The sequence below is a fragment of the Opisthocomus hoazin genome, chromosome 8 (assembly GCF_030867145.1).
Source record: "Opisthocomus hoazin isolate bOpiHoa1 chromosome 8, bOpiHoa1.hap1, whole genome shotgun sequence".
Lineage (NCBI taxonomy): Eukaryota > Metazoa > Chordata > Aves > Opisthocomiformes > Opisthocomidae > Opisthocomus > Opisthocomus hoazin.
Genome location: NC_134421.1, coordinates 33,800,248 through 33,824,842, shown reverse-complemented (window position 1 = coordinate 33,824,842; position 24,595 = coordinate 33,800,248). Strand labels below are relative to the sequence as shown.

General features: G+C 38.4%; 1 protein-coding gene across 4 annotated transcripts in view; it reads left to right on the top strand.

Moving 5' to 3' along the window:
- FRS2 (fibroblast growth factor receptor substrate 2) overlaps positions 1-23,698 on the top strand; it is a 53,924-nt gene extending 30,226 nt beyond the window's left edge. For 2 of the 4 annotated variants that reach the window (XM_075429172.1, XM_075429175.1), the window contains exons 2-8: positions 8,386-8,492; positions 9,731-9,808; positions 10,655-10,746; positions 12,678-12,864; positions 16,477-16,635; positions 17,520-17,683; positions 20,079-23,698. In XM_075429172.1, coding sequence (XP_075285287.1) covers positions 10,681-10,746; positions 12,678-12,864; positions 16,477-16,635; positions 17,520-17,683; positions 20,079-21,029 — 1,527 coding nt within the window. In that variant the 5' untranslated portion in view covers positions 8,386-8,492; positions 9,731-9,808; positions 10,655-10,680 and the 3' untranslated portion in view covers positions 21,030-23,698. Of the gene's footprint in view, positions 1-8,385; positions 8,493-9,727; positions 9,809-10,654; positions 10,747-12,677; positions 12,865-16,476; positions 16,636-17,519; positions 17,684-20,078 lie in introns of all 4 variants that reach the window. The other 2 variants (XM_075429173.1, XM_075429174.1) reach the window with 2 other exon arrangements.
- The last annotated feature ends 897 nt before the right edge of the window (positions 23,699-24,595 follow it).

The following is a 24,595-nucleotide window of genomic DNA, read 5'->3' as shown; positions in this document are numbered from 1 at the left end:
ATGTGAGGTCTGGTACGTGGGAGTCCTGTGTTCCAGAAACCTAAGTTTTGTTTTCCAGTTGAAAGAACTTGGCTTCATGGTAGTGAAGATATGCTAGCCAAAATAAATAGAAGGTCAAAGTATGGGCTATTTTAAGTCCTAAGTAGGATACCAGGATTCTTAAATCATATAGAATTTGCCACCATGGATTACATCACTGCTCTAAAGATGCAGGATTTGCCACATCACAGGAGTAGGCTATCCATTTAATCCGTTGTATTAGCCAGTTACAAAATGGGCAGCATTTGGCTACCAGCAAAACTCAAGGACTGATTGCAGCACCGTTCCAGCCGCCTTCACCTATTTTCTGGAAGGAGTAACATGGCAATAAAACAATCATTATTTTACTCAGTAACACTTTTCTTGCGTGGTAAGTTAGTTCCTCTGTTTGTTAGTCTGTTTGCTGTCTCAAGTGCCTGTAGGAATTCCATTTTCATCCAGAATTTGTTTTGTGGGGCTGTAGTGGCAGCTCTGGTTAACGAGCAGAGGATGTAAGGAGTTCCTTAGAAAGTGTCTATGTGTAGCCTGAAACGCTCAGATTTATACTCTCAGTTTGTACTTAATCTTTGAGGTGACAGTATCCAGGTGAAGTTATTCCATGCTGTAGAATAACTATTAGCATCAACAGTGCTCAGAAACTCTGAGCTGAGAAAATTACTTATCGTAATGTATCCATAGGGATTTGGCTGTGCTTTCTTCAGGTATTTCCAATTGTGAGAGTTTAGAAGAGAAGGATATACTGGAGTGAGCTTCAGGGAGGGGCAGGTTCTGTGCTGTGTGGCTCATCACAGGGCAAACCTAAGAACAGAAAACCGGAGTTGCTAGCATTTGAAGGAATCAAGTAGGTAAGCTTCAGGTTCTATCATAAGAATATTTCAAGCTGGTAAAGGTAATGCAAATTTTGCTGTTTGGGGTGAATTTTTAAATAGAGGATTTAATCCATAATTCATGCAGCATCTCTTAAAGCATGTTTTGCGTTTGACATATTATGTCCTCAGTATTCTTCATGAAGGATCTAGAAAGACAGGCTGCTTTATAAATTGCATCCCATCCTTGCTGCTTTTTTTTTTTTTTTGCAGGGTTAAAATTCACTGAACAAATCTAAATACCCCAATTGTAATCAATTATCAAGCAATATTTAACATGGTATGCAAGGGTGGAAATGACAAAACATGAAGGATGTCAAATCTGAAATAAACCAGATAAATATTATAGAATATTTATAAATATGTTATTAGTAAATATTTAGTATTATTCTGTAAAAAGTTTATAAGGAAAAATAGGTCCTTAAGGGAAAAATGAGGAGGGAGAAACATAAAAAGTAGGGTGCAGGGTGGTTTGTATCTGTAAATGTTTGACAGTGATTTTGTTTCCATATACTGAAAGCCATAAAAAAGATTACAAAAAAACTTCTATTTTAAAAGAAATTGGGGTTAAGACAGCTGTAACATTCCTGTGAGAAGCTACTTATCCCACTGTAATGAAATGAGTTTTTGTGTTTTGCACAGGTCACCTCTGTTAACAAGTATTTTGTGTGAGATCAGTCACATCAGCACGTGCCGGGCAGGTGTGCTGGTGGTCGCTGTAACACCCGCTCTGAATTGGGGGTGCTGCTTCCCTGAATCCCTGTTTACATTTAAACAGCCAAACTCTTGAGGGCCATGAATTTTGAACTTTGAGAGGAAACTGACAAAGTTATTTTTTCTTATTTAGTGTGTTCAGTTACCTAGAAAATTTTGTGGTGTCTATCCCTACTGTCTAGCTTGGATGCAATTTAGATTATCAAAATTTGGACTCTTTCTTGTACACTAAATGGAAAGAGGTCAGTCTTTGATTGACAACGTTGAGGTTAGTGACCTAAAATACAGGATTAATCTGGTGTCTACTTAAATAATAAAAATCTTTCCTCCATGCTCCCTAGGTTATCCTTTGCACCTTTCCACTTGAGGTAAAGAATTTACTTTTATTTTTTTATCCCAGGTGAGGTAGGAAAAAAAAATGGGTCTGTAAGAGGCAAAATCTAGAAATGTGGTGGGTCTGTTCCTGCGCAAAGTATTTTAAGTGATAACTATCTCAAGTAATAGTTCTGAGGAGAAAGAATAATGTTGATTTTTTAAGGAGTGTTCTAATAGGTGACAACATTAACATGCTTGGAGGAAGGGAGAAAGGGGAGTTCTACTTAATACTAAACAAGTTGTGCATTTTTTTGTATAAATACAAATTGCCATTGCCATCACTTCTGATAATTCCTGAACTCCAAGGCATGAGGAGAAAGAGCCCTTTCTGGGCTTGGGACAGTCCTTTGTGGAGAGCTAATTCTGCCTTTAAGCTGCAAATACAAAAGACTTGATGTCTCTTAGTGGAGAATTTATGGGTTTTCAGGAAAAAAAAAATTGTTTTCTCCTACTTGGCTTCTGTAGTTTGTAGTTTGAGGCTGCATCCTCTTACCTGAGAGGAGGTTAAGGAGGGGCATCCTCAAGCTCTCCCACTTCAAACAGGCTCACGCAACAGGCATCAAGGAACAAAAAAACCGTTCGTAGCTTGCCTGTGCTACAGTTTATGTAGAGAGGTTCAATTATGTCGCAGGAAAACGTGGCTCCAGTCTGGCAGATAGCTTAGGCCTACAACAAGATGATCATAAAGGCTTCAGGAAGGCTTCCCAGGAGCCTCCTGATTTTCCTAGGAGGTCTGGTCCCTACTGCTGTTATGGCTATCAAACAGGAGGATGAAATTTGGCTCTCAACCAAACGTGCTCCATTTTACAAAGATAGAGGTTTCTGTGAAAGATACCATTTTTGTTAGGTATTGAAGTAAACCTGTTGTGTGGGCTGTTGCCAGTGGTTCTTGAGATGAGAATGCTTCATGATTAAAAGTGCCCAACATTGATGACCCTAGGATGGAGAGTCACGTCCAAGTTAAAAATTTTTCCTTTTGTGCTAAAGTGTCTTTTACATGGTACATGTAAATTAAAACATGGCACAATTTGAGTTTGTTATAGCTTGTAGAGTCTGTTCTTTCAAAGTTTTAAGAATTTAGGAATAAAAACATGCCAGCCACTTCTAAATTTTCTTACTCCCACAAACACTGGTTTCATCAGAATAGTTATTTTTTTAAGTAAGAGTCATCTTTTCATACATGTATCTCATGTTCCCAAATAACTTTAACTTTTAAAGAGGACCCCAAATGGGATGGAAAGTAAATGGTTAGTCTCTTGCTTTGTCAATGTTAGGTAACATTAAATTGAAAAGAGCTATTAAACACAACTGAGCTAAAAGAACAATTTGAAAAAGTTAATTTGAAAATAGCTTAGAACTTGTTTTTTAAAAGTAAATAAACATTTGTCATTCTCATTGTCCCCAAGGCAATAACTTGAATTTATTTCACAGGAGACAGCTATGATATTGAAACCTTTCTAGCCTTGGTACAGATGACAACCATAACATTGTCTGTTCCCTCCACCCTTCTCCCAAGTATTGGTCTTTTCTCTTTAAAAAACTTCTCCTGAAGCTGTCAAGTACAACTCATTTCCATTTTTTTGTTTATTTACTTCATTGATCTGAGCATTAAAGATAAGAAAGAAACAAGTGTTGAAACTATTTACGTAAGTTGTGTTTAAAGAGTGTGTTAATAAAACTTCAAGTTGAATATAGTCTTTTTGTTCATTCTTTGGTAGTAAAGAGCTTCCAGAACCCAATTGTGTAGTTCTGAAATACTCAAGTGTTATAGTGGTGGTGCAGCTGAAAAAGATTTAAATGGACTTAATTTTTGAACTTTCTGAATTGTAATGATTAATTGCAGTGCTGGTGTAAAGCACAGTGGCTGACATTTCAAGTTTAAGTAAACCATGGCTAACACTTTACAATGGTTACGGAACCCATTTTGAGAAATGTATTTTAGGAAGTGGCAGAGTTTAAACTATGAAGGTTACATGCTTGCATTGTTATTAAAGACAAATCTGAAGTGCCAGGCAGTTTCAGGTTTTAAAAATACTTAACAGTTTGAAAAATATTATTGTAGTCACTGTGCTAAATAGAATTGTTTAAAGAAATGAATGAAAAAGGTCAAATACTCCTGATTTTGATTTACCCATCTGTCAACGAGTTTGAAATTTTAATATACCTCCAAAACTTGCAGCATTTCTGTTGGTTTGTTTTTTATCATAACCACTTTATTTCCACAGAAATTGATGCTAAATGTAGAGGGTTTGGTAATACTTCTTTTTATTCTATCTTTTTAAGCAAATATTTTAAATAAGAGTAGGAAATAGAAGTGCAGAGGAGTTCAGTGTTCTGGTGGTTTGGATTATGTCCTTTTATTTTTTGCTTTAAATAGCATCGGCCAAACAAGAAACAGTCTGAAAATGGTCGATGCTGACACTTTAGATATAAAAGTAGATGCAGTCTTCTAAATTGGGCAATTTAGAACATTATAGGCAAAAAATGACAGTATAAGTGTGTGTTTATATCACCTAGCTGTGATCAAAATATCAAGTGCTTCATAATATGTGAATGAATAGGTTCAAGTGCTTGTCAGCCTGAGTGCTAACAACCTGTACACAGGCACCTTTCCCCAGTTACTCCATTGTATTCATTGGGCTTTCTTAGATATTAAAATTTCTGAAGTAGGAAAAAGCCCTAGTCATTTTTTTTAAGAGAAAAAACCCTACAATTTTGTGGTTAATAAACCACCTTAAAATTATGGTAAATGTACTTTTAGTTATATTTTCTGCTCTCTACTCATAGGTCTGAGAGAAAGACGTACAGAGGATCTAGCATTGTGGCAGCCAGTGGTTTGAAGGGCCATTTTTTCATTTGTAAAGAATATGTGCAAAAGATCGGTTTGCAGACAAGGCACCTTTGCTTCTCCCTAGCTCTTCTGAGGTGTGCTATGGGTTGGGGCTTTTCCCTCCCTGAATTTTAAAAGGTGTGTGCTAGGAATTGATGCATACAGAAAATATCTCCCAAAGTTAATGTTTGCTGCAACCAGAGAGTGCAGAACTAAGCGAGTGCCACTTTTTAGGTTGGCCTTGCAACTGTGAGCTGACTTTAATGGGGCAACCAGTTACCATGAGCAAAAGGAGGAGTACGATGACAGCTTCCTCATGGGGTCTTCTTACCCAGGGGGTATGCACGTGTTGTTCAGACCATTCCCCCTGAGGAGACTGCAGAATTGCAAATGTTAGAATTTCTGCACGCTTTTGAGGCTTTTTTTTTTTTTTAAAAAAAAAGGATCTACTTGTCTTTTGAGAGGTTAGCATAACTTGTTGCCGCTGCTTAGTCTATGAGGGAAAGAGATATGTTTTACTTTACAAAGCCAAGTAATAAATCTTACTGAAGTTATGGCAGCTCCTAACTTTCACTCCTGTTAACAAGGTTTAGATAAGCGCTGGTCCTTGTTCATCTTGCCTGGGATTTTTACCTTGCAGTGCAGTAATGAGTGTGTTAGGGAGAAGCAGAAAACTCTCTCCATCCCCTTCCCCCTCCTTGCATGACTGCACCCAGCCACCACTGATGCTTCATGAACGGGGAATTACAGCTCCTAAATTTGACATTGTAGACATAACTGAAAAGATTAACTTTTAGGGTTGTGACTGTGAAAATGTCTGCTTCTCCTTAAATGTTTAAGTTTGGGTAAATATTTTGCAATCTGGGAAGATTTAAGAAAATCCCAAACAGAGTGAATAGCCAACTTGTAATTGGAAACAACTGCTTGGAGAATTTTGTTACTGCTTTACATTTAAAAGAAGTTAGGTGCTGTAAATGTGTGCTTTCTTTTCTCCATTAAAAACTCTGTTTAGATCATTTAAGAATTATTCTTAGGTAACTGAAACAGGCCAGTCCACTTTTGGTAGCCAAACCATGTGAAGGCTTTAAAACTTTGCTAGAAAAATATCAGGGTAAATACCAGTGCAAACACACCTGGATTAGTATAGCTTGCCTGTGAAAATTTTTTATTATTTTTCTAATGACTACGTGTAAGATTCCACTAGAGTGGGTGGGTCAAGCTTTCTGCTCCCTCTTTCCTTTTCCCCATCCAGGGAATCTGGTAAACTAAGTAAATCTCAGTAGTTAGCGAAGGGGCTAAGTTTTTTGAAAACTGGGCAGAGGTGATTAAGGCTGTGATTCTGTCCCCAGCTGGCTCTGGCACTTGCTGGACTTTCTGCCGAGCTGGTTTGGTGTGCTAAGCCAACAAAAATCTAACCTGACCAAAAAACATCGTTAAATAATACCAGCTAGATTGGGTCAGGCCATCACAGAACCAGAACCTGTGTGTGTTGCAGAGGGATAGGTCTTCAGTACAGCTGTGTACAATTTTGTCCATCATCAAGAAAGCTTATGGCTAAAGGGCAAATAAATTAGAGGAAAGGTATGTGACTTGCTGCAAGTTCCAGATACTAAATACCACTTACGCACAGCCGAGAATCTTTATGTTTAGTATGTGCATGCACGCAAAAGCGTGCATCTATCAAGCTGTTCAATAAGTTTATCCTTGTGTACCTTTGAAATGTACGTTTTAGTTTCACGTTAAATACAAGTTGTTAGTTATTTCCTTTTATTTTAATGTCTTATAGCAGTGCACTCAAAAATTTATGCTGAGCCCGTGTCATCCTTTTATGTTAACTAGAATGGCTTTACTGGGTCAGACTTGAAGTATCGGTTTGTCCAGTATCCCCCTTCTGATTGTAAATAGTAAATTCTGACAGCCAATAGTAAATGTATAGGGAAGGGAATAGTAAGGAGGAGCGCTGCATCATCATTCCTGAAGACCCTTCTAAATATCTGCAGCTTAGAGATTTTTGAGCCAGATGTGAGTTTAAAAGCTCTTCATGGAGCTTGCATTTGACCAATTACTTTCTGAATCTTTAAATTTTTGGAACTCATCCCCACAAGATGTTGTAGATGACAAAGTTCAACTACATACTATGTGCAAAAAGTACTTTGGCGTAGTTTGTTTTTTGAACCTGCCCCTTAATAATGTCGACTGCTGCTCCCTAATGCTTGCATTTGGAAAATAGTTGCGCTTTATTTATCTTCTCCACGTCACCTATAATTCTGCACTCATCTGTTCTGTCCTGTGTGGTCACTTTTTCCAGGCTGAGCAGTCCTAGTAGCATATTTCTGGTTTTACTGTATCTTTTTAGACAGGGGGAGGCCCAGTTGCATACATTAGTACATATGTGGGTTCACTGTGGATTCATACAATAGAGTGTGTTTTTGTTTTGGCTCTCTAGTTCTTTCTGAACAATTCAGTTTCATTTGTTTTATGATAGCTATTGAGCTGGTGTTTTCACTGAACTGCGTGACTCCATGGGAGATCTTTCCTAACAGATAGAGATCCATTGCTAGGTGCATTATTTTGCATTTACCAGTACTGTATTTCTGCTGTTCTCTTGCACAATCGCTCCATGGTAAGAGTGTTCTGCAACTGTTACCATGGACCTGGGATGAGCTTGGGTGTTGACTTGCTACTGTGCAAAAAAGGAGATTGCTTTGGGTTCCTAAAATGCTTTTGATACAGGTGCAAGGCAGAGGACAGCAGATGAATACAAATAATTGTGGCACCATTGATAAGAAGAGCTGCAATGATCTCAAACAAGTTTGCACAAATATTCTGAAAAGCCGATAAGAAAGGCTAATAATAAAGTAGTTTTCTGATAATTTAGACCTTCTCTCAAGTTCAAGAAGCAGCATCAAAGGGAACATCAAGTGCTTGTTCGGCAATTTTACAGAGAATGGAGGCTGCCAACTGTTAGCCTGATGGAAACAGTTGAGCTTTTGGTGTTAAATGTGAGCAGATAGCTAGTGTGAGAGTAAGCGGGGGGGGGGGGGAAGTGAAAGCAAGCAATTTATGGTTAATGTCATGGAGCAAGATCGTGAGGGAAGCAGAGAAAGGGTGATGTGTTGACCATTCACGTCAGCATTTTATATGTTCAGTAGGATAAGCAAGAGGGAGTTCAGCAGAATGAGTTGTGTGTGTTCTTCTGTGTCTGTCTTCGTTTTGTTGGTATGTGCTAAGGATAACAGGAGCTTCGCATCTGACATTTCCGCACACTAAATTGGGTAAGGAGTGATTGGAGAATGAGTGGAGTCCCCAGTGTGACAGGCCACGCTGCAGAAAGGGACTCCACATTATTTTTTTCCAAGACCCAGATAGGCACTGAAATGCTTGGGAAGTTCTAAGATCTCAATCTGTTGTCTAAAACTCCACTTAAGATGTATCCTAGCCATGAAGACCTTACTTTACATAATGCTGCCAAATTTTTTTTTTAAATTGTATGTATTTTTGTTAGTTTACTAACTGGCATCTTACAACCAGGAAAAATTACATTTTTATGTACTCTTCTAGTTCTAGGTCAAATGATTAGTTCTGTGACAAGGCAGCATGACACTTTGAAGTATGACAGAAGCCCTGATGCTGCAGCAGAGGCTGGGAATATTAATGGCCAAATCTAGGTGAGTGATTTTTAATTCTGTCAGTTCCCTGGCTGTTTCATTTCTTTGTAGCCTTGGTTGACATCTCTCCTTTGAAGGAGCATTGCAGTTCTTGGTTTTCTGAAGTCATAATATTAGAATATATTCGGAGACAAAATAATGAGCTTGTGTGATTATTGTTTACATACCCTTTCTTATTTGTTCTTGAGATACAGTGGCTGTATTTCATAATCTTCATATATTGCATATTTCTACTTGCAACTGTAGTGATTTTTCCCAAACTACTTTGCAGTTAACATTTTTTATATTGTTTAAGTGTGCTGGCACCTGCCTCCAGGAGATTTGATCGATTATTTTACGCTGAATGCAAAGGAAGTCATGATACTATAACAGCATGGTGCTGTCTAGTTCTGTTTCCACTTTGTCAAAACATGTGGGGAGGTCTAAGACTGGGCTTTATTAAGTGCAAGCATCTGTGCATGAAGGCTGCTAGAAGCATCTGCAGCTGTAACTGCTCCATGGACCAGAGCTTGAAAACCTTTCCTGCAAAGGTATATATTCACTGTTAATCTGCATGGCAGCTATTTTTACATCTTGCTCTTTTTAGCAGTGAATTCTCAGAACAAAAAGGGTAGCATCAGCAGGCTAACAAGACCAACATCTGAACATTACTGTAGTGAGGCATTGTGGAGTGCCATGGTAGGAAATTAGTAATAGGTGTTAATGCTTGTATCTCCCTTTCTAAACAAAACAGGCAGAATCCATAAGCAAAAAAATGGAATAGTTAAAATAATAATGAGGTATATGTGTGAAGACTATTAAAAGTAGCTGTAATTGAGAGACTGATTGGACTGATTAACAAAATTCAAGACTTCACCATGCAAAAAAAAGAGTTGTGTGTAGCATGGTTTCTCTCTGCAACAGTACAGGCAAGCAACCAACTTCACACACACACACACCTCCAGCTCTGTCAAATTGATGCGTGTTTTCATGTTATGGCCAGAAATGACATGAGAAATCCATGATTTTGCCTGTGTTGTCTGGCGCTCTGCCTCTTTGTTACTGGATTAATCTAAGCCCTGTTGTTACCCTTTCTGTTAAGTTCTGCATTTCACCTCTGTAGGGGTTTGGTGGCAGATTTATACAAATTTATACAGTCTCTAGGGTAGCAGCATCTCTTTTGAGTGGTTTTTCTGGTCAAGAAGAGGGGAAGAGTCAGCTGCTCTTCATTGTATTCTTTGCACCTTATTTCTCAGCAGACTAAAGTGCTACTTGGATACTGCTGCTGCATGCTAATACAAATGACTGTCAAGAAAAGGAGTCCTGGTTTTCTTAAGGTGACATCTGATTTCCCCCCACCTCTTTAGTCAGGAAGAGTCATCAACCAGTTTTGTCTTCCTTTTTCTTGATTCTTAATGTCATGTCTTGTGTTGACTTACTAACTCTCTTTGATGATTTTACCCCACTTTTCATTTGTATAGTGGAAATTTTAGTTCTTATCCAATATAAAGGTCATGTAAATTGGTTAAGTTTTCTTTTTTCTGACTTTCTTGTATTTAAGAAATACAAGACCTACCACCCTCTGCAAGGTGGTAGAGGGAGGAGAAGCTGTGAGACGTGATTCTATGAACATTCCAGCCCTGGAGCAGCCGAAGCAAGGGCAGCCTTTCGGGATTGCCGGGTGGGCGTTTTGTGTTGCCTGGGCTTGGTAACCTCCTAGAGCCCTGGGCTGGCATGGGCCTCGCTGGGGCGGTGCGCAGCAGCTGAAGCTGGGGAGGGCTCAGTTAGATGGAACTGGAGGCCAAGTGGTTGCCTTGTGTCAAGGCCCTGGTTTAAGAGATGAGAGTCGCACCCAGTGAGTTGTTGGTTTTTGTTTTCCCCCAAGCTGCTACCATGGGAATTAAGGTGACAAATCACATGGGTCTGTTTGGTAGTAACCTCAAGATGAATTGTTGGTAGGACTTTAACAGCTTGGTATTGCCACTCCTTAATGCCAAAGCTAACTTAATCACTTAAAAATATTTGTGCTATTTATGTTGATTTTTTTATTACTTATGACTGCAAAATTCTTCATGAAGAATTGTCACTTCAGAGAGCAATTTGTGTTGGGTTGTTTTGTTGATGATAGTCTATTTTTACGTCAACTAAATTATCATTTGGGGGTTTTTTTGTTTCCCCTTTAGAGATCACATGGTCTTCTAAAGAAGTCATGGGTAGCTGTTGTAGCTGTCCAGATAAAGAAACTGTCCCAGATAACCATCGAAACAAGTTTAAGGTAAGCAACTGATATGATATGCTGTGAATTATTTTGTTGCTTTCTTGCAGAACGGGTCTGTGATGGAAAAAATTTAAATGAAAATAGGGTGAGAATTACTGAATGGTTAAAACATTGCAGCCTTGCAGGTGTCTGTGGCTACATTTCTCCTGCCCCTTTGAGAAATCCTCTCTTACCAGCAGTGACAGGAATTCTCTAGACAGGGTAGGCTCTTTTTATGACAGTTTGGATTTTCAGGAAGGAGAAGCAGCCCTGTGCTCTTGGTCCATCTCCGTTTCGGTTGGTAGGGCCCAAGTAAGTGTTGTTGCTGCTGGGGGGTTATGGTAGTTAGGGAGGGAGTCGTAAGCATAAGGGAAGAGCTATTGGAGAAGTGTGATTATGAACCTGGATGTGGGGTCAGCAGTGGAAAATTTTTAGGACTGCTGATTTTACTGAAGATCACTACTGATTATAGCATTTTGAGAACTTTTGTCCTTTACTTGAAGAAATTTTATTTATGAACGTGCTTCTGTCCCTTATATCCCTGGAATTTATAAGCTTGTGAACACTTGTTCACGTGCTTAACATGCTTACCATGAAGCTGCTGAAGTCAGTGACTGTAAGTAAACATACCTTTGCATAGTCACACAAGTCAGATTTGCTGCTGTGCTCCAGACTGTCTCTGTGAGCTGGCAAAGGAATGTAATGCTTCCATAGTGAAAAATGATTCATGCATTGCCTTAGGGCAACACTGAAATGAGCTTTAAAGCCCTGGGAATTTCTGGAAATGTTTAATATTATCAGTACAGAAAGCTGAAGGATAAAATATTTTTCTGTTTTCTTCCTTTTTATGCATTTGACATCATTACTTTGTGTAACTAGTTCCTATTACTTTCCTTGTAGAATTTCTCTATTGTTTGTGTGAGTCGCTGATTCAGCAGCAGGGGGGAGAAGATGAAAGCATGAAATGTGCAAAATGAAGAAAGTTGGCATAAGCCTCAGTGGCAGATGAAACTATTCCTAATTCTTTTCAACTGACTAGATTTCAAGTTGAAAATGTCTCTTTAAGGAGTGACATTAATTGGTATCATAGGGAATATTTTTTGGTAACCTTTTTATTGAGTGAGAAAGAATCTCACTAAAAGCAGTATTGTGAGGTAAAATACATGCAGATTAAAATGTACATTTTCTGGATTCCATAACGGATGCAGATGACCTCCAAACGGTTTAGAAGCAGAAAGAATAAAAGTTTAGGCTTTGTACACATGTTTTCACGCAAAATAACCATAGGGTATTTGAATTATTTGTTGATTTTAAAAAGGCAGAAAAAAGAAAATCTGAAACAGTCTGGTGATACAGCACAGTGTAAGGCTGTGCAGGTACATGAAGGAAGCTTTATCTTGGAGCCCCTTCTCCTTTTTCATTCCTTTTTCCAACTGTAAGAGGGGTTATATGACAAAGCAAATATGTATATTTTTGTTTGTGGTGGGTTTTTTTGGTTGGGTGTGGTTTTTGTTGTTGTTGTTTTGGTTTTTTGTTTTGTTTTGTGTTTTTTCTTTTTTAGAAACAGGGCTCTGAAAGATTCCATTAGCTGAGAGTATGCCTTATCTGTGCGGAAATACTAGAATATGTATATAAAGACAGTTTATAAAAAGGTCAAATTAAATTTATGAATCTCTTCAATTTTAAACTTCTCAGATTTATAATAATGTTATGCAGTTTCATTCACATTGCTTTTAAATATGTATTATTTTAATTCTGGGTTGGGGGAGCAAAGGAACTGGTTTGGTGAGTTTGGGTTTTGTTTTTTTTTTTTTTTTAATTTTACCTTAAGGATTGTAACTCATATGACAGAGCAGATGGAACATATCAGTGAAACATTAAGATTATTGGTAGTGGTATTGGTGCTCAAAAGACTACTTACCTAATGCTATTTAACTTCCTTTTTATAGGTTATTAATGTGGATGATGATGGTAATGAACTGGGTTCTGGTATAATGGAACTTACAGATACAGAACTAATTTTGTACACCCGTAAAAGGGACTCTGTAAAATGGCACTACCTCTGTCTCCGTCGCTATGGCTACGACTCAAATCTTTTCTCTTTTGAAAGTGGCCGAAGGTGTCAAACTGGACAAGGTATGTGGAATTTTTGTATATAAAGCTTTTTGGAAATTTATTTGATGTTGGAAAACTATTTTGGTTTTGGTTTTTTTTTTAAAGTATATTTTCCTGTCCTTTTGCAAGGGTTATAAAGGCTACAGTTTTATATGTGAATGTGGTTTCTGGGCAAAAAGTTATCTTATGAGGAATGGTCTTATGGTAAAATGAGGATTTGAGTTACACATGGTTTTTTCGCATTGTAGGTCTGGAGCACTTCGTGCTTGTGTGCGTGGATACTTCTGGTCAACTTAGGAGGTGGTTTTGACATAGGAGTTCTCTTACCTCAGAGGTTGACATGACTTTCAGGGAGAGCAGTGAAACCTGGAACTGTGGAGGAATCTCCTTAGAATTCAAAGAATTCTCTATTTTTTAGATTTTTAAAAGACTGGAGCGCTGATACGAACTGGATAACCCTACCCTGTTATTGTCTTAACACACTTGTTTCATCATCTTCCTAAAACAAATAACCACTTTCATTTATATCAATGACGTTATTCTCAAATTTTGACACGTTTTTGTATGAAGTGTGTAAACTCCAGCTCTGGTCAGTTATTTGCTGTGTGGCTTTAATTGGAAAAATATGATTACCTTTCCAGTTCCCAGATCACGCCTGCCTTGGCGAAGGTTGGCTCCCAGTGAGAAGATCTAGGCTTCTCTCTGTCTGTCTCTCTCTCTGTCTGTCTCTCTCTCTGTCTGTCTCTCTCTCTGTCTGTCTCTCTCTCTGTCTGTCTCTCTCTCTGTCTGTCTCTCTCTCTGTCTGTCTCTCTCTCTGTCTGTCTCTCTCTCTGTCTGTCTCTCTCTCTGTCTGTCTCTCTCTCTGTCTGTCTCTCTCTCTGTCTGTCTCTCTCTCTGTCTGTCTCTCTCTCTGTCTGTCTCTCTCTCTGTCTGTCTCTCTCTCTGTCTCTCTGTCTCTCTCTGTCTCTCTGTCTCTCTCTGTCTCTCTGTCTCTCTCTGTCTCTCTGTCTCTCTCTGTCTCTCTCTGTCTCTCTGTCTCTCTGTCTCTCTGTCTCTCTGTCTCTCTGTCTCTCTGTCTCTCTGTCTCTCTCTGTCTCTCTCTGTCTCTCTCTGTCTCTCTGTCTCTCTGTCTCTCTGTCTCTGCCACTGCAGCGGTCCCTGGGGGAATAGCTGCTGTGGTTGAGGTGTCGGACTCGTTTTGCATCTTTGTGGTGTAGCTGTGTGTAGTTGCAATTTTTATGTATTCCATGTTGTGAAATTAAGTTGCATTTTTATTTTCTTACAGATTTTTAGCATTTACTAGTGTTTTTAATCAATAAAGATACTTAGCAATTGCAATTTTTTTTTAATTTCACTGTAAAAAAATCAGAAGGTGAAAGAACTTGATCATAAACAAAGCTGGTCAGTCTTCATTGTCCAAGCAGAGGTAATGGCAGACAGGGTTTTTTTGATAAGAGTTTAGAAGGCATTCTCCATTCATCTCCTAATGAGAAATAGAGATGTTTTAAAATGTTACAGTACACTCCATACTAAACTAAATTTTCGGACTTCTGTGGAGAAAATAATAAACTTTGTTTTGAAGAAAATCACTTTAACTGATTTTGCAGGTTTAATTTATTGCTGCTTCTAAACTTGTAAAACAGATACTAATAAAATTCAATTGAAAATACGGTTTTGAAGGTTCTTTTCCATGGCCTATCAGCAAGTCTGCAGAATTTTCCACCGAGTCTAATTGACTTCTCTGCTTCCCCCCTAGTTTGTTTTTTGGTTGTGTGATTGTTTTTTTTTGTGGTTTTTTTTTTTAAATAGAGAAGATTAAGCAGGCTATGTGAGCAGCAACCCTTTCCTCCGTCTTTTGTTTCTTGCCTTCCTTACATAATATTAAAATACTGCAAATACAGAGAAAAAGAAATCTGGCAGAAGATGTTCCCTCTGCTGCCATTTTGCAATGGAGCATTGTTCCTGGGACCTACACTGGGTTTTGTGGGCACAGTTACAAAACTTCATCTCATTTGGTGAGATGACAGAAGTTTTTCATTTGAGAATACCGTGAATACTGTCCATCAGCTTTTACTGATTGCATTACTTAATCTTCTTGTTTGTGTTTTCCATTTGATCTCAAATTATATGGCAAAACATTAAGTTTGTGCTAGGCATTAAAAACCTTGAAGACATGTTTTGGGAGCACAGCTAATAGATAATTCAGGATAGAAAACTTGGAGGAGCTGGTGCATTACCATACTGTGTGACAGATCACATTGTATTTAATGTGAATGTATTTAATAAAAAATCAAGGTTTCATCAAGTTGTTTTTGCTTGCAGCTTCTGTGCCAGTTTGATTCACCTCATATTTTAAGGAATCAGCATTTTGGAAGCCCTTTATTTAAACAAAGGGGTAAAAGCAGCTGAACTTCTCAGAAACATACTGGCAACTTTTTAAAGCTTGTGAACATAGATTTTTTTTTTTTTTTTAAATTTATTTTTTGTCCATTAAGTATCCAGAGTGAATTTTCAGAAATACACAAAAAATTAAACATGGACTGTTGTACTTGAGCTGGATCGTGGGTTGGGGAAATGTAGTAGAAGCAGCTCTACAGCTGCTGTGTTGCAAGCATGAAGCTTATTCACTGCACCAGCTGAATATTAATTGTTGAGCGTCATTCCTCTTATCCCATTTGGTGTCTTCCCAGCTGGGTTTTTGTGATCTTCTACCATGTGGAGCATTTCTGGTAGTTCTGATCTGTCACAGTTCTGCATCCTTAAATAAATATATGATGATAGTAATTGCCAGCATATTAACATAATTGCACTTACAGAACTAGCTATATAGGTAGGTAGTTTTTCATAAAGAGTGTTTTAAGATTGTAATACTCATTTTAAAAAATGAGCACCTGACCCGCGTTTAACAAGCATGTCAACTTTAACTTTATGCTTTCAATGGAAGAATAATCCAAAGCTGCGACTTTGCTGGTGAGGGTAAGTTGGGGCGCTCCCTGCTGTTTAAAGGCAAAGTGGCACAATACACACACAAAATACATGGTATTGCTGCTAACTTTGTGTTCTGTGTCTATCCTTTAGCCTAAAGCAATTGGTTTGTTACTGTCCGTTTCACACAGTTTGTCCTACTAGCTTTTCATTTTAATCTTCTTAAAGAAACTAAACTTTTACCCAGTGTTTAAATCCTTCTTTCCTGTTGTGCAGGTATCTTATTTCTGTGGTAATTTAATGGAAATGTGGTTTAAAAAATATGGCCTTGTAGCACCACAGTAGTTTCATTTAGTGTTTTTTAAAATTTATCAGCTTGAAAGAAAGAAAAAATCTTGCCCTGTTATGTGGTGTTTTTATTTTAACCCCTCATTTAGCACTCAACTTAGTTTTGCTCTTACCTGAATCAGTTTTCTGTTCTAATTTAAATTTTGGTGCATGAGAATCTTACTCTTCTATTAGGCAAACACTTTAAAGGTTCTCACAGTAATTTTGTGTGTTATGGTGCAATAAAAATTTCTTAACATTTTTGCTTCTTTAACAGGTATTCTTTACGTGGATTCCAGTTGTATTCTTTAAAAGTTATTTACATTGTAAGGCATGTTTCTTACGTTAAAGGATTTTGATTTTTGTTTTGTGTATTTATAGGAATCTTTGCCTTTAAATGTGCCCGTGCAGAAGAGCTATTTAATATGTTGCAAGAGATAATGCAGAATAATAGCATAAATGTGGTAGAAGAACCAGTAGTAGAAAGGAATAATCATCAAACTGAGTTGGAAGCTCCAAGAACCCCTCGAACACCTACTAGTAAGTATGGTTATATTGTCAGATGACATACCTGAATGTAATGTTGTACTTGGCTGAAAATAGCATTTGATTTGCATTAAATCATTAAGTAATTAAAAAGAAAACTAGTTTAAAGCTAAGAAGCTAATTACCAGTAACGCATTCTCTTGAGGTACTTGCTGAGGATTCTCTTTTGAGAAGCCTAAGTCTTGGGAGCAAAACTGCCATAGTCAAGTTCTTCAGCTTTAAAAATAAGTTTTGGGAACTCAGTTGTTGCATAACAACTTATGAACTCTTAGGAACACACCTGTTGAATTGCTTTGTAATATATCACCATATTTTACTTGTAGCATTTCTGAGAAATGTTAATGTTGGGTAATCTTCCAACCCTTTTATTGGGCAAAAAAGTAATGGTAATACCACACCTACAGTGGGTTTGGAGTCTTTCTTTTGCTGTGAGTAGATGGATGGGTAAAGTGAAGTCTTTCTGAAAATACCAGAGGATTTTAAGATGGTAGATGGCTTGATATTTGAAACTAGGAATTCCAGGTTACTGACGATTTCAGAGAAATGGACGCTTAAGTATAGAAGTCCTTGTTTGTTAGGGAGACATGTTCTTAAAGGTAGAAAGAGAAGTTGAATAGGGAGTTTACTGGGACGACTGCGATGTATACACCTAGATTTCGGTGGTAGCTTCAAACATGTTTTGCAGTAAACACTGGGATGCTATACTCTGCAATTTGCTTTCCCTTTCCTTCCCCCCAGCAAAACTCAGTCATGTGAATATTTAACACTGTTTGACATATTTTTATCTTTTGAAACTCGAAAATGAAGATATAAAGCATCTTATATACAGTAAAATGTTCTATTTTAATATGGCTTTGCCTGTTTTCCAATTGAATCAGCTCCTGGGTTCAATGCACAAAGTTTACCTAACGGCTATCCCAGATATCCATCTTTTGGAGATGCTTCATCACATCCTTCCAGCAGACATCCTTCTGTCGGAAGTGCACGCCTCCCCTCTGTCGGTGAAGAATCAACGCATCCTTTACTTGTAGCAGAGGAGCAGGTGGGTATTTCTTTTGCCCCTCTATAATTTAGGTTCTACATTAGTTCAGATTTTTGTAATGTTTATTCTGGAGGCTTTCATTTGTGTTTCTCAGTATGATACAGTGTAATGTATTTCTACCATACGTTAACTACCTCAGAAAAGTGTTTGTTTTGTCTCTTTAAAATGATACTTTGTAGGATAGCTTGCTGAGGAAGAGTATTTTAAGTTGCTCTTTGTATTCATATACAAATAAAGATCTAGAAAGTGTATATTTGCATATATTCTTTTATCAAAATTCAGTAATTCTTTTTACACACATAAATTGTATTTTATAATGAGAGATCCTGATCAAAAAGCTTCTTTACATGTATGTCTTCGATTTGGCAAATAGAAATCATGGAATAATTTAGGTTAGAAGGGACCTCTAGAGTCCTCTAGGTCAAATTTTAAAGTTAGGGAAGGCTGCACAGAGACTTGTCCTGTCATGCTTTGAATACTCCAAACAAGGGGATTTCACAGTGTCTCTGAGCCATGTGTTCCAGTGTTTGACCACCTTTATGGCGAAAGCATTTTTCCCTAATATGTAATCAGATTTTTTCCTGTTACAGCTGGTGTCTGCTGCCCCTTAGCCTTTTGCTGAACATCTCTAAAAATAGTCTGGCTTTGTCTTTTTTTTATCTATTAGATAACTGAAAACAGCTATTAGGTTGTTTCCTGTTCTCTTAAGACTGAACAAGGATGGCGCTCTCAGCTTATCCTTGTATGTCACGTGCTCCAGCCCCTCTAATCACGGCCCTCCACTGGATTTGCTCCACTATAGTGGTGTCTGTCTTGTACTGGGGACCCCATTACTCCAGATTAATTCTCACAAGTGCTGAACTGACAGTAATAATCGCTCTCCTTAACCTACTGGCTGTGCTTTTGCTAACACAAACCAATGCATGTTTGGTTTTCACTGCTGTGAGGGCACACTGCTGACTCGCATTCAACTCACCATCCACCTGGACCCCTGGTGCTTTTCTGCAAGGCTGTTTGCAAGTCAGTTGGTGCCCAGCCTGTACTGTTGGTATTGTTCCATGCCAGGTATTGGACTTTGCATTTGCTGTTGCAGAACTTCATGAGGTTTCTGTGAGGTCACTTCTCCAGGCTGCTGGAATCTCTCTCAGTGGAAACTCTGCCAATCTGGGATAGACTGAAAACTTTCAGAGGGTGTGTTCTATCTCATCATTCAGGCTGCTGATGAAAATGTTAGTCAAGTTTAAGAAAATGTAGTGTGGTTTAGGAAGACTCTGTGTGACCAGAAACAGTGTTGGAAACCAGAGAAGCTAACCAGAGCAAAGTGCAGTGAACTGTGTTGTGGGAGAGGATTTGTTAGGAGCCCCCCACAAAAGAGTCCAAGTGGTGTTGTTTGAGTTACTAAAGAGTAAATGAGTTTAAAGAATCAGTGTAGGAGTCCAGTGAGCTGTAAATAACACTTCAGCTTGTAGAGCTTGACAGAGAAGTTGGGATGGCTAGATGACTGCTGCTGTAAAATACTGCTTTTGCTGTTTGAGTATCCAGACACAGAATTCAAATTTGGAGAAGGTTATCTGTTACTTCAGTCTTTCCCATTTAGCCTTGTGTTGATCTACTGTGGGAACTTGGAGGGATAACCTAGTGGTGTATTCCTGTCTTCCTTAGTGGTGTCTGGTGCCAACTCCTGCTCCTTTTTAGTTCTGAGTGCCACAGTTCATACGGAATTTTATATTTTTCTACTTTAGTTTCTGGTATTAGGAGGCTGTTGGCTCTTGAAGAAAGAATGGACTGTTCTTCCAGTAGAGCTAACTTCTCTTCTTGTTGCTTAAGTAGTACACAAGGCAAGATCGTGGCTTTTTTGGTTGTTTTTGGTTTTTAAACGGACAGTGAATTTCCTTTGCAGTGTGGAAATTGCAAAGATAAATTTAGCCAAAGCAACTCTTGAACTGTTGGTCACTGTCATGGTAAGGGACAACAAGGTAGGTCTCTGCTTCACTAACGTGTCCAAGTAAACTAATGAGCTAAGCTGGAGCAGCCCAAGGTTGTCCTGACCAGAGCAGAGCTGGAGTAGAACCTGAAAAGCTGTAACTAGAGCACAACTGAGATAAAACATCAAATCAAAATAACTGTTAACACAGGATGTGAATTCTATTCTTATGTTAGAGTAACATTAACAAAGCCAACAACAAAATTTCAGGGGAAAAAAACCCCAAACTGAGCACAGTTCAGCAAAACGTGACAGAGATGACCTTTGCTCTTAAACAGCTGCTATCCACGAGCTTTGGTTTTCAGGTATTTTGATGAGAAAACTGGTGAGTTAAGAAGGAGAGGAATTTGGAGGGGGGGGGGGAAAAGCACCAATAACATTTTAATTTTCTTTTTTTTCTTCCCTGTTTAGGTGCACACTTATGTCAACACTACTGGGGTACAAGAGGAAAGAAAAAACCATTCAAGTGTGCATGCACCACTGGAATCAAAGCTTTCAAACACTGAAACAACTAAAGTGAAAGAAGATCAGATGTGTACTGATGACAGAGATGCTCAGGTTCTCCTGGAGCCTGAAGGAGTGAAGTTTGTTTTAGGACCAACACCTGTTCAAAGGCAGTTAATGGAAAGAGAGAAACTGGAGCAACTTGGGAGAGACCAAGTTAGTGGCAGCAGCACAAACAACACTGAATGGGACACTGGGTACGACAGTGATGAACGTAGAGAAGCACCATCTGGTAATAAATTGGTGTATGAAAATATAAATAGGTTATCAATCCCTAGTGCCTCAGGGGTCAGGAGAGGTCGTTTGACATCAACCAGTACCTCTGACACCCAGAATGTTAACAACTCTGCTCAGAGGAGAACTGCGCTGTTGAACTATGAGAACCTGCCATCCTTGCCTCCTGTCTGGGAAGCCCGCAAGCTGAGTAGAGATGAAGATGACAGTTTAGGACCAAAGACCCCATCTCTGAATGGCTACCACAACAACCTAGATCCCATGCATAATTATGTCAATACAGAGAATGTAACAGTACCAGCAAGTGCTCATAAAGTAGAATTTACACGACGTCGGGACTGTACCCCAACAGTCTTTAACTTTGACATTAGGCGTCCAAGTTTAGAACACAGGCAGCTCAACTATATACAGGTTGACTTGGAAGGTGGTAGTGACTCCGACAACCCTCAGACTCCAAAAACCCCCACCACTCCACTTCCGCAAACTCCAACCAGGCGCACAGAGCTGTATGCTGTGATAGACATTGAAAGAACTGCTGCTATGTCGAGCTTGCAAAAAGCACTGCCCCGAGATGATGGTACTTCTAGGAAAACTAGACATAACAGTACTGACCTGCCTATGTGAGCCTGGGAAGCATTAAATCATTTGCACCTTTTGTGAAGTTTATAAAATTGAAGATGCAAGTACTTTGCATTTCTTAACACTAACGCCTTTTATAGACTAATAGAAATTTTTCTGCATACTTCATGTACTTGTCTAACTAAAGGGAATTAATGTAGAGCAAGTATTCATTTAGGTAACACTATTTCATTCTACGGTAGTAGTAATTACTGCATAGCAGCATCGCCACCTTTCACAGTGCCTCTTTAAATTGATTAGAGTCTTGAGTGACATGCCAGTTTTGAATTTAGAAATATTCTTGTCTGGTGCCTATACTCATTAATGGCATTTATAACACTTTTTAAAGCCTCTTGATATGTGCGTTATTAGCAGGTAAACCTAATCTTTCAAGATATGTATCTTACATTCATTCCTCACTGAAGTTGCTCCTCCAGAACGAAGTGTATGTAATGCATTAATTCACTCAGTTTGACATACACAAGGTATATTGGTTCATCTCAAGGGATATAAACACCACACCTTTTGTCTGTGCTTGTGTGTGTTTGTTTTTATTTTTAAGACCACATGGGCAAGAAGGCCTCTGATAGTTTTCTTAACTTGATTATTTGAGAGGTCACATCCAAGTTTGTTGATCAGAGCTATGAACACATCTAAACCCAGCCTTAAGCTCCTTCCACTAGAAGAGAATTCCAAGTGGCGTATCAAGTTCCCTGTGAAATCTGACAGAATTTTGATCTCATTAGAGTTTTGGAGGTTTTTTGTGAAGGAATTCACAGGTTGGCTGTATGAATTAAGGCTCTCTTGTCATTTCTTAGTTCAGTGTGCCTTCCTTTCTTTGTGTGTTTCTTTTTTATGTGTTCCATAATGTCTTGTTTTAAAAGTCAAAATTTTGTACATAGCTTTAATTATTGTTCAGGGTCATTTATGTGTTTGTCTTACAGTCTGCATTTGACAAAGAAAGACTCTTGAAGGTCAAATGGTTGTCTTTGTCCGGTGTTCTACTTTTTCATGCCTGACAGGAATATCCCAGCTCTCTAGCAGCATGCAGTATTGCACAACTGGAAAGGTTTATTATGCAGTTATTGTCTTCCTCTAAAGCATCAGACACAGGTTACACGGGAGGCAGGGTACTGGACTTGATAGTTCTTTATAGAAGATTGTACGTTCTAGCAATGTGCATCCATATTTGATAGTGTACTTTAATTTAGAAAGATTTGTAGTAAATTATCTGAAGGTAGTATTATCTTCAAACATACTTCTTTCCCTTCTGCAGTTGGTGGTTACAGTGATGGCTGCTCAGTGTTACAGGTACATCCAGGTAGAATGTTGTTTGTTGGATATGCCAGATGCACCCTTAGCAGAAGTTTTTGTTGTGGTGTTTTGTTTTTTTTGTTTTTTTTTTTTTTTTTTTTTAATACTCTGAATAATTTTAGAATTCTGGCAGTATTGCAGGTGCACGTTGGTGCTAGCAGCAGCAGAGATTACTCTTGAGCCTGTGATTGCAAAGGAACTGACACTTGTGTGAACTGGTGTGATGTAAAATAACCCTTCAACTGTGAGTGAGCAAAAACATGCAAGAAAAGCCATTTGGGGATATGAAAAAGAATTAAGGGTCTTCATGCAATATTTGAAGTTTTGTAAGAAACAAACTACAATTATTTTCACTCTTTTAAATTGGAGTGTATTCCTATTCCTTTGTTAGCTTCTTCTTTGGTCTTCTCTCACTTTGGTAGTGGCAGCAGTAGTAGCACCTGAAATACAGGTGTCTTGCCACACCTTTGAGGGACATCAGGCAGCCGTCTCACTCTGACTGTCATTATTCTTGATGGACTGTACGGTACTGAAATACCAGATGCATAAAGAACATAATTTGCAGAAGTAAAAGATGGGAGTCATTGAGACCATTATGAGGAACTTAAATGAGATTAATGAGGTTTTTTTGATGATTTCATGGTCAACCTATGCATACTCTTGTGATAGACTCGTTGACTTCTGGAGAGACCTTGGTACTCAAGAAGGCAGTGACTACCTAGAGCCACACATTGTACAGGTCTGCAGTGTTAGTACTCCTGCACATCTTTGCCATTGCCTTACCTTATACTATGGACCACTCTTGGTCTGTACAGAAGAGAAATTACCAGGTATTGCAAAATACTTACTGGGTTAATGATACTGGTGTGATTCTTGTTCTTAGCTTATAGCTCACTTAAATTTGTGAGCCGAACTAACTCTTTGGCATGTGTTTTGACACAAACGTGTTTGATCTACCTAGCTGCCTAGGAATATTTGGTCCTCATCTGTATAGTATGGGTGTTTTGGAAATACTTAATTGGACCCTTAAAAGCCACCTGTGAGGCAGGGAAGTAATATTCTTAATTGACAAAGAGGGAAACGGAGGCTTCAGGTAGATCCTAAGTGACCTGCTGAAATGACAGCCAGCCATACCCCTCCTTAGTTCCGGTGCACTGTCCTCTGCGTTTACCCTGAATAGTCCCAGATACAAGGGATGGTCTGAGTAATTTTTTTATGTTGCAAGTTTCACCATCCTTCATAGGGGGTGTTTTCTTAGCTCTGGTCCCCAGAATTGAGAACATACTGAAATGTCAACTTTCTGTAGCCTTAACTAAATTAACAAGTCCGATGACATATTTTTCCAGGACTATTTTTTTTATTCTCTTATACTTTACAGGTGGGATAATGCTTTCCCTGTTTTGTGTACGCTGCAAACTTCCTGGGTAGTCTCTGTTACCCGTGCTACTCATCTTGAGCATTCCTTATTTTCTGCCCCTGGAAGTAGATGTAGTTGCAATGCACTTTACCCTTTGAGACTTGGTAAATATTTTTTCAGTTCAGTCTCTTTTAAAGGCTGTGATGTTAGGTTTACTGCCTGTAATCTAGGATTCAGCTTTCAGCTGAAATCTCTCCACAATATTTAGATCATATTTATTTTGGGCCCACAGGTGTATAGACTGAGAAACTACAGATATGTAACCATTTTCTTTAGTAACTGAGACATGTTAAGTTTACATAAACTAGGTCCTGCAAAAATATCAGCATCTCCATCAGTTCTATTTCTCATCCGTAACATGCAGTTGGCTGCTACCCTGCAAGCACATTTGACAAGGGAAAGCCTTTAACTGTAGGTACTCCTTTAATGCAGTGATTTGGGAAAGATATACATTAGTGTATCTTTTAAACAAGGAAACTAAGTTGATAAAAAAGATGAAACAGTGACCAAAAGTACATAGTAAAGATTGTACTAGAAATACAGTTAATGGAAATTTAATCCATTGGTTATGTAAGGAATTTTTTTTTCTCAATTTGATGTCAACAGGAGGACGAATTTTTTTAATTTTGTGATGTTTCGTGGTGACTCCATAAAACAATATAAAAAAGACCATTCTGAAAACCTTAACTCTCATTAGAATTTTTTTGTTTCCCCCGATAGGTACGTTTTGCATATGACAGGGGTTGAATGTAATGGTGTACATTGAAGCACTATTCCTGTTACTATTAAAGTCTACAGAACTTTTACAGAAATCTTCAGTGTTCAAACAGACATTTCATAT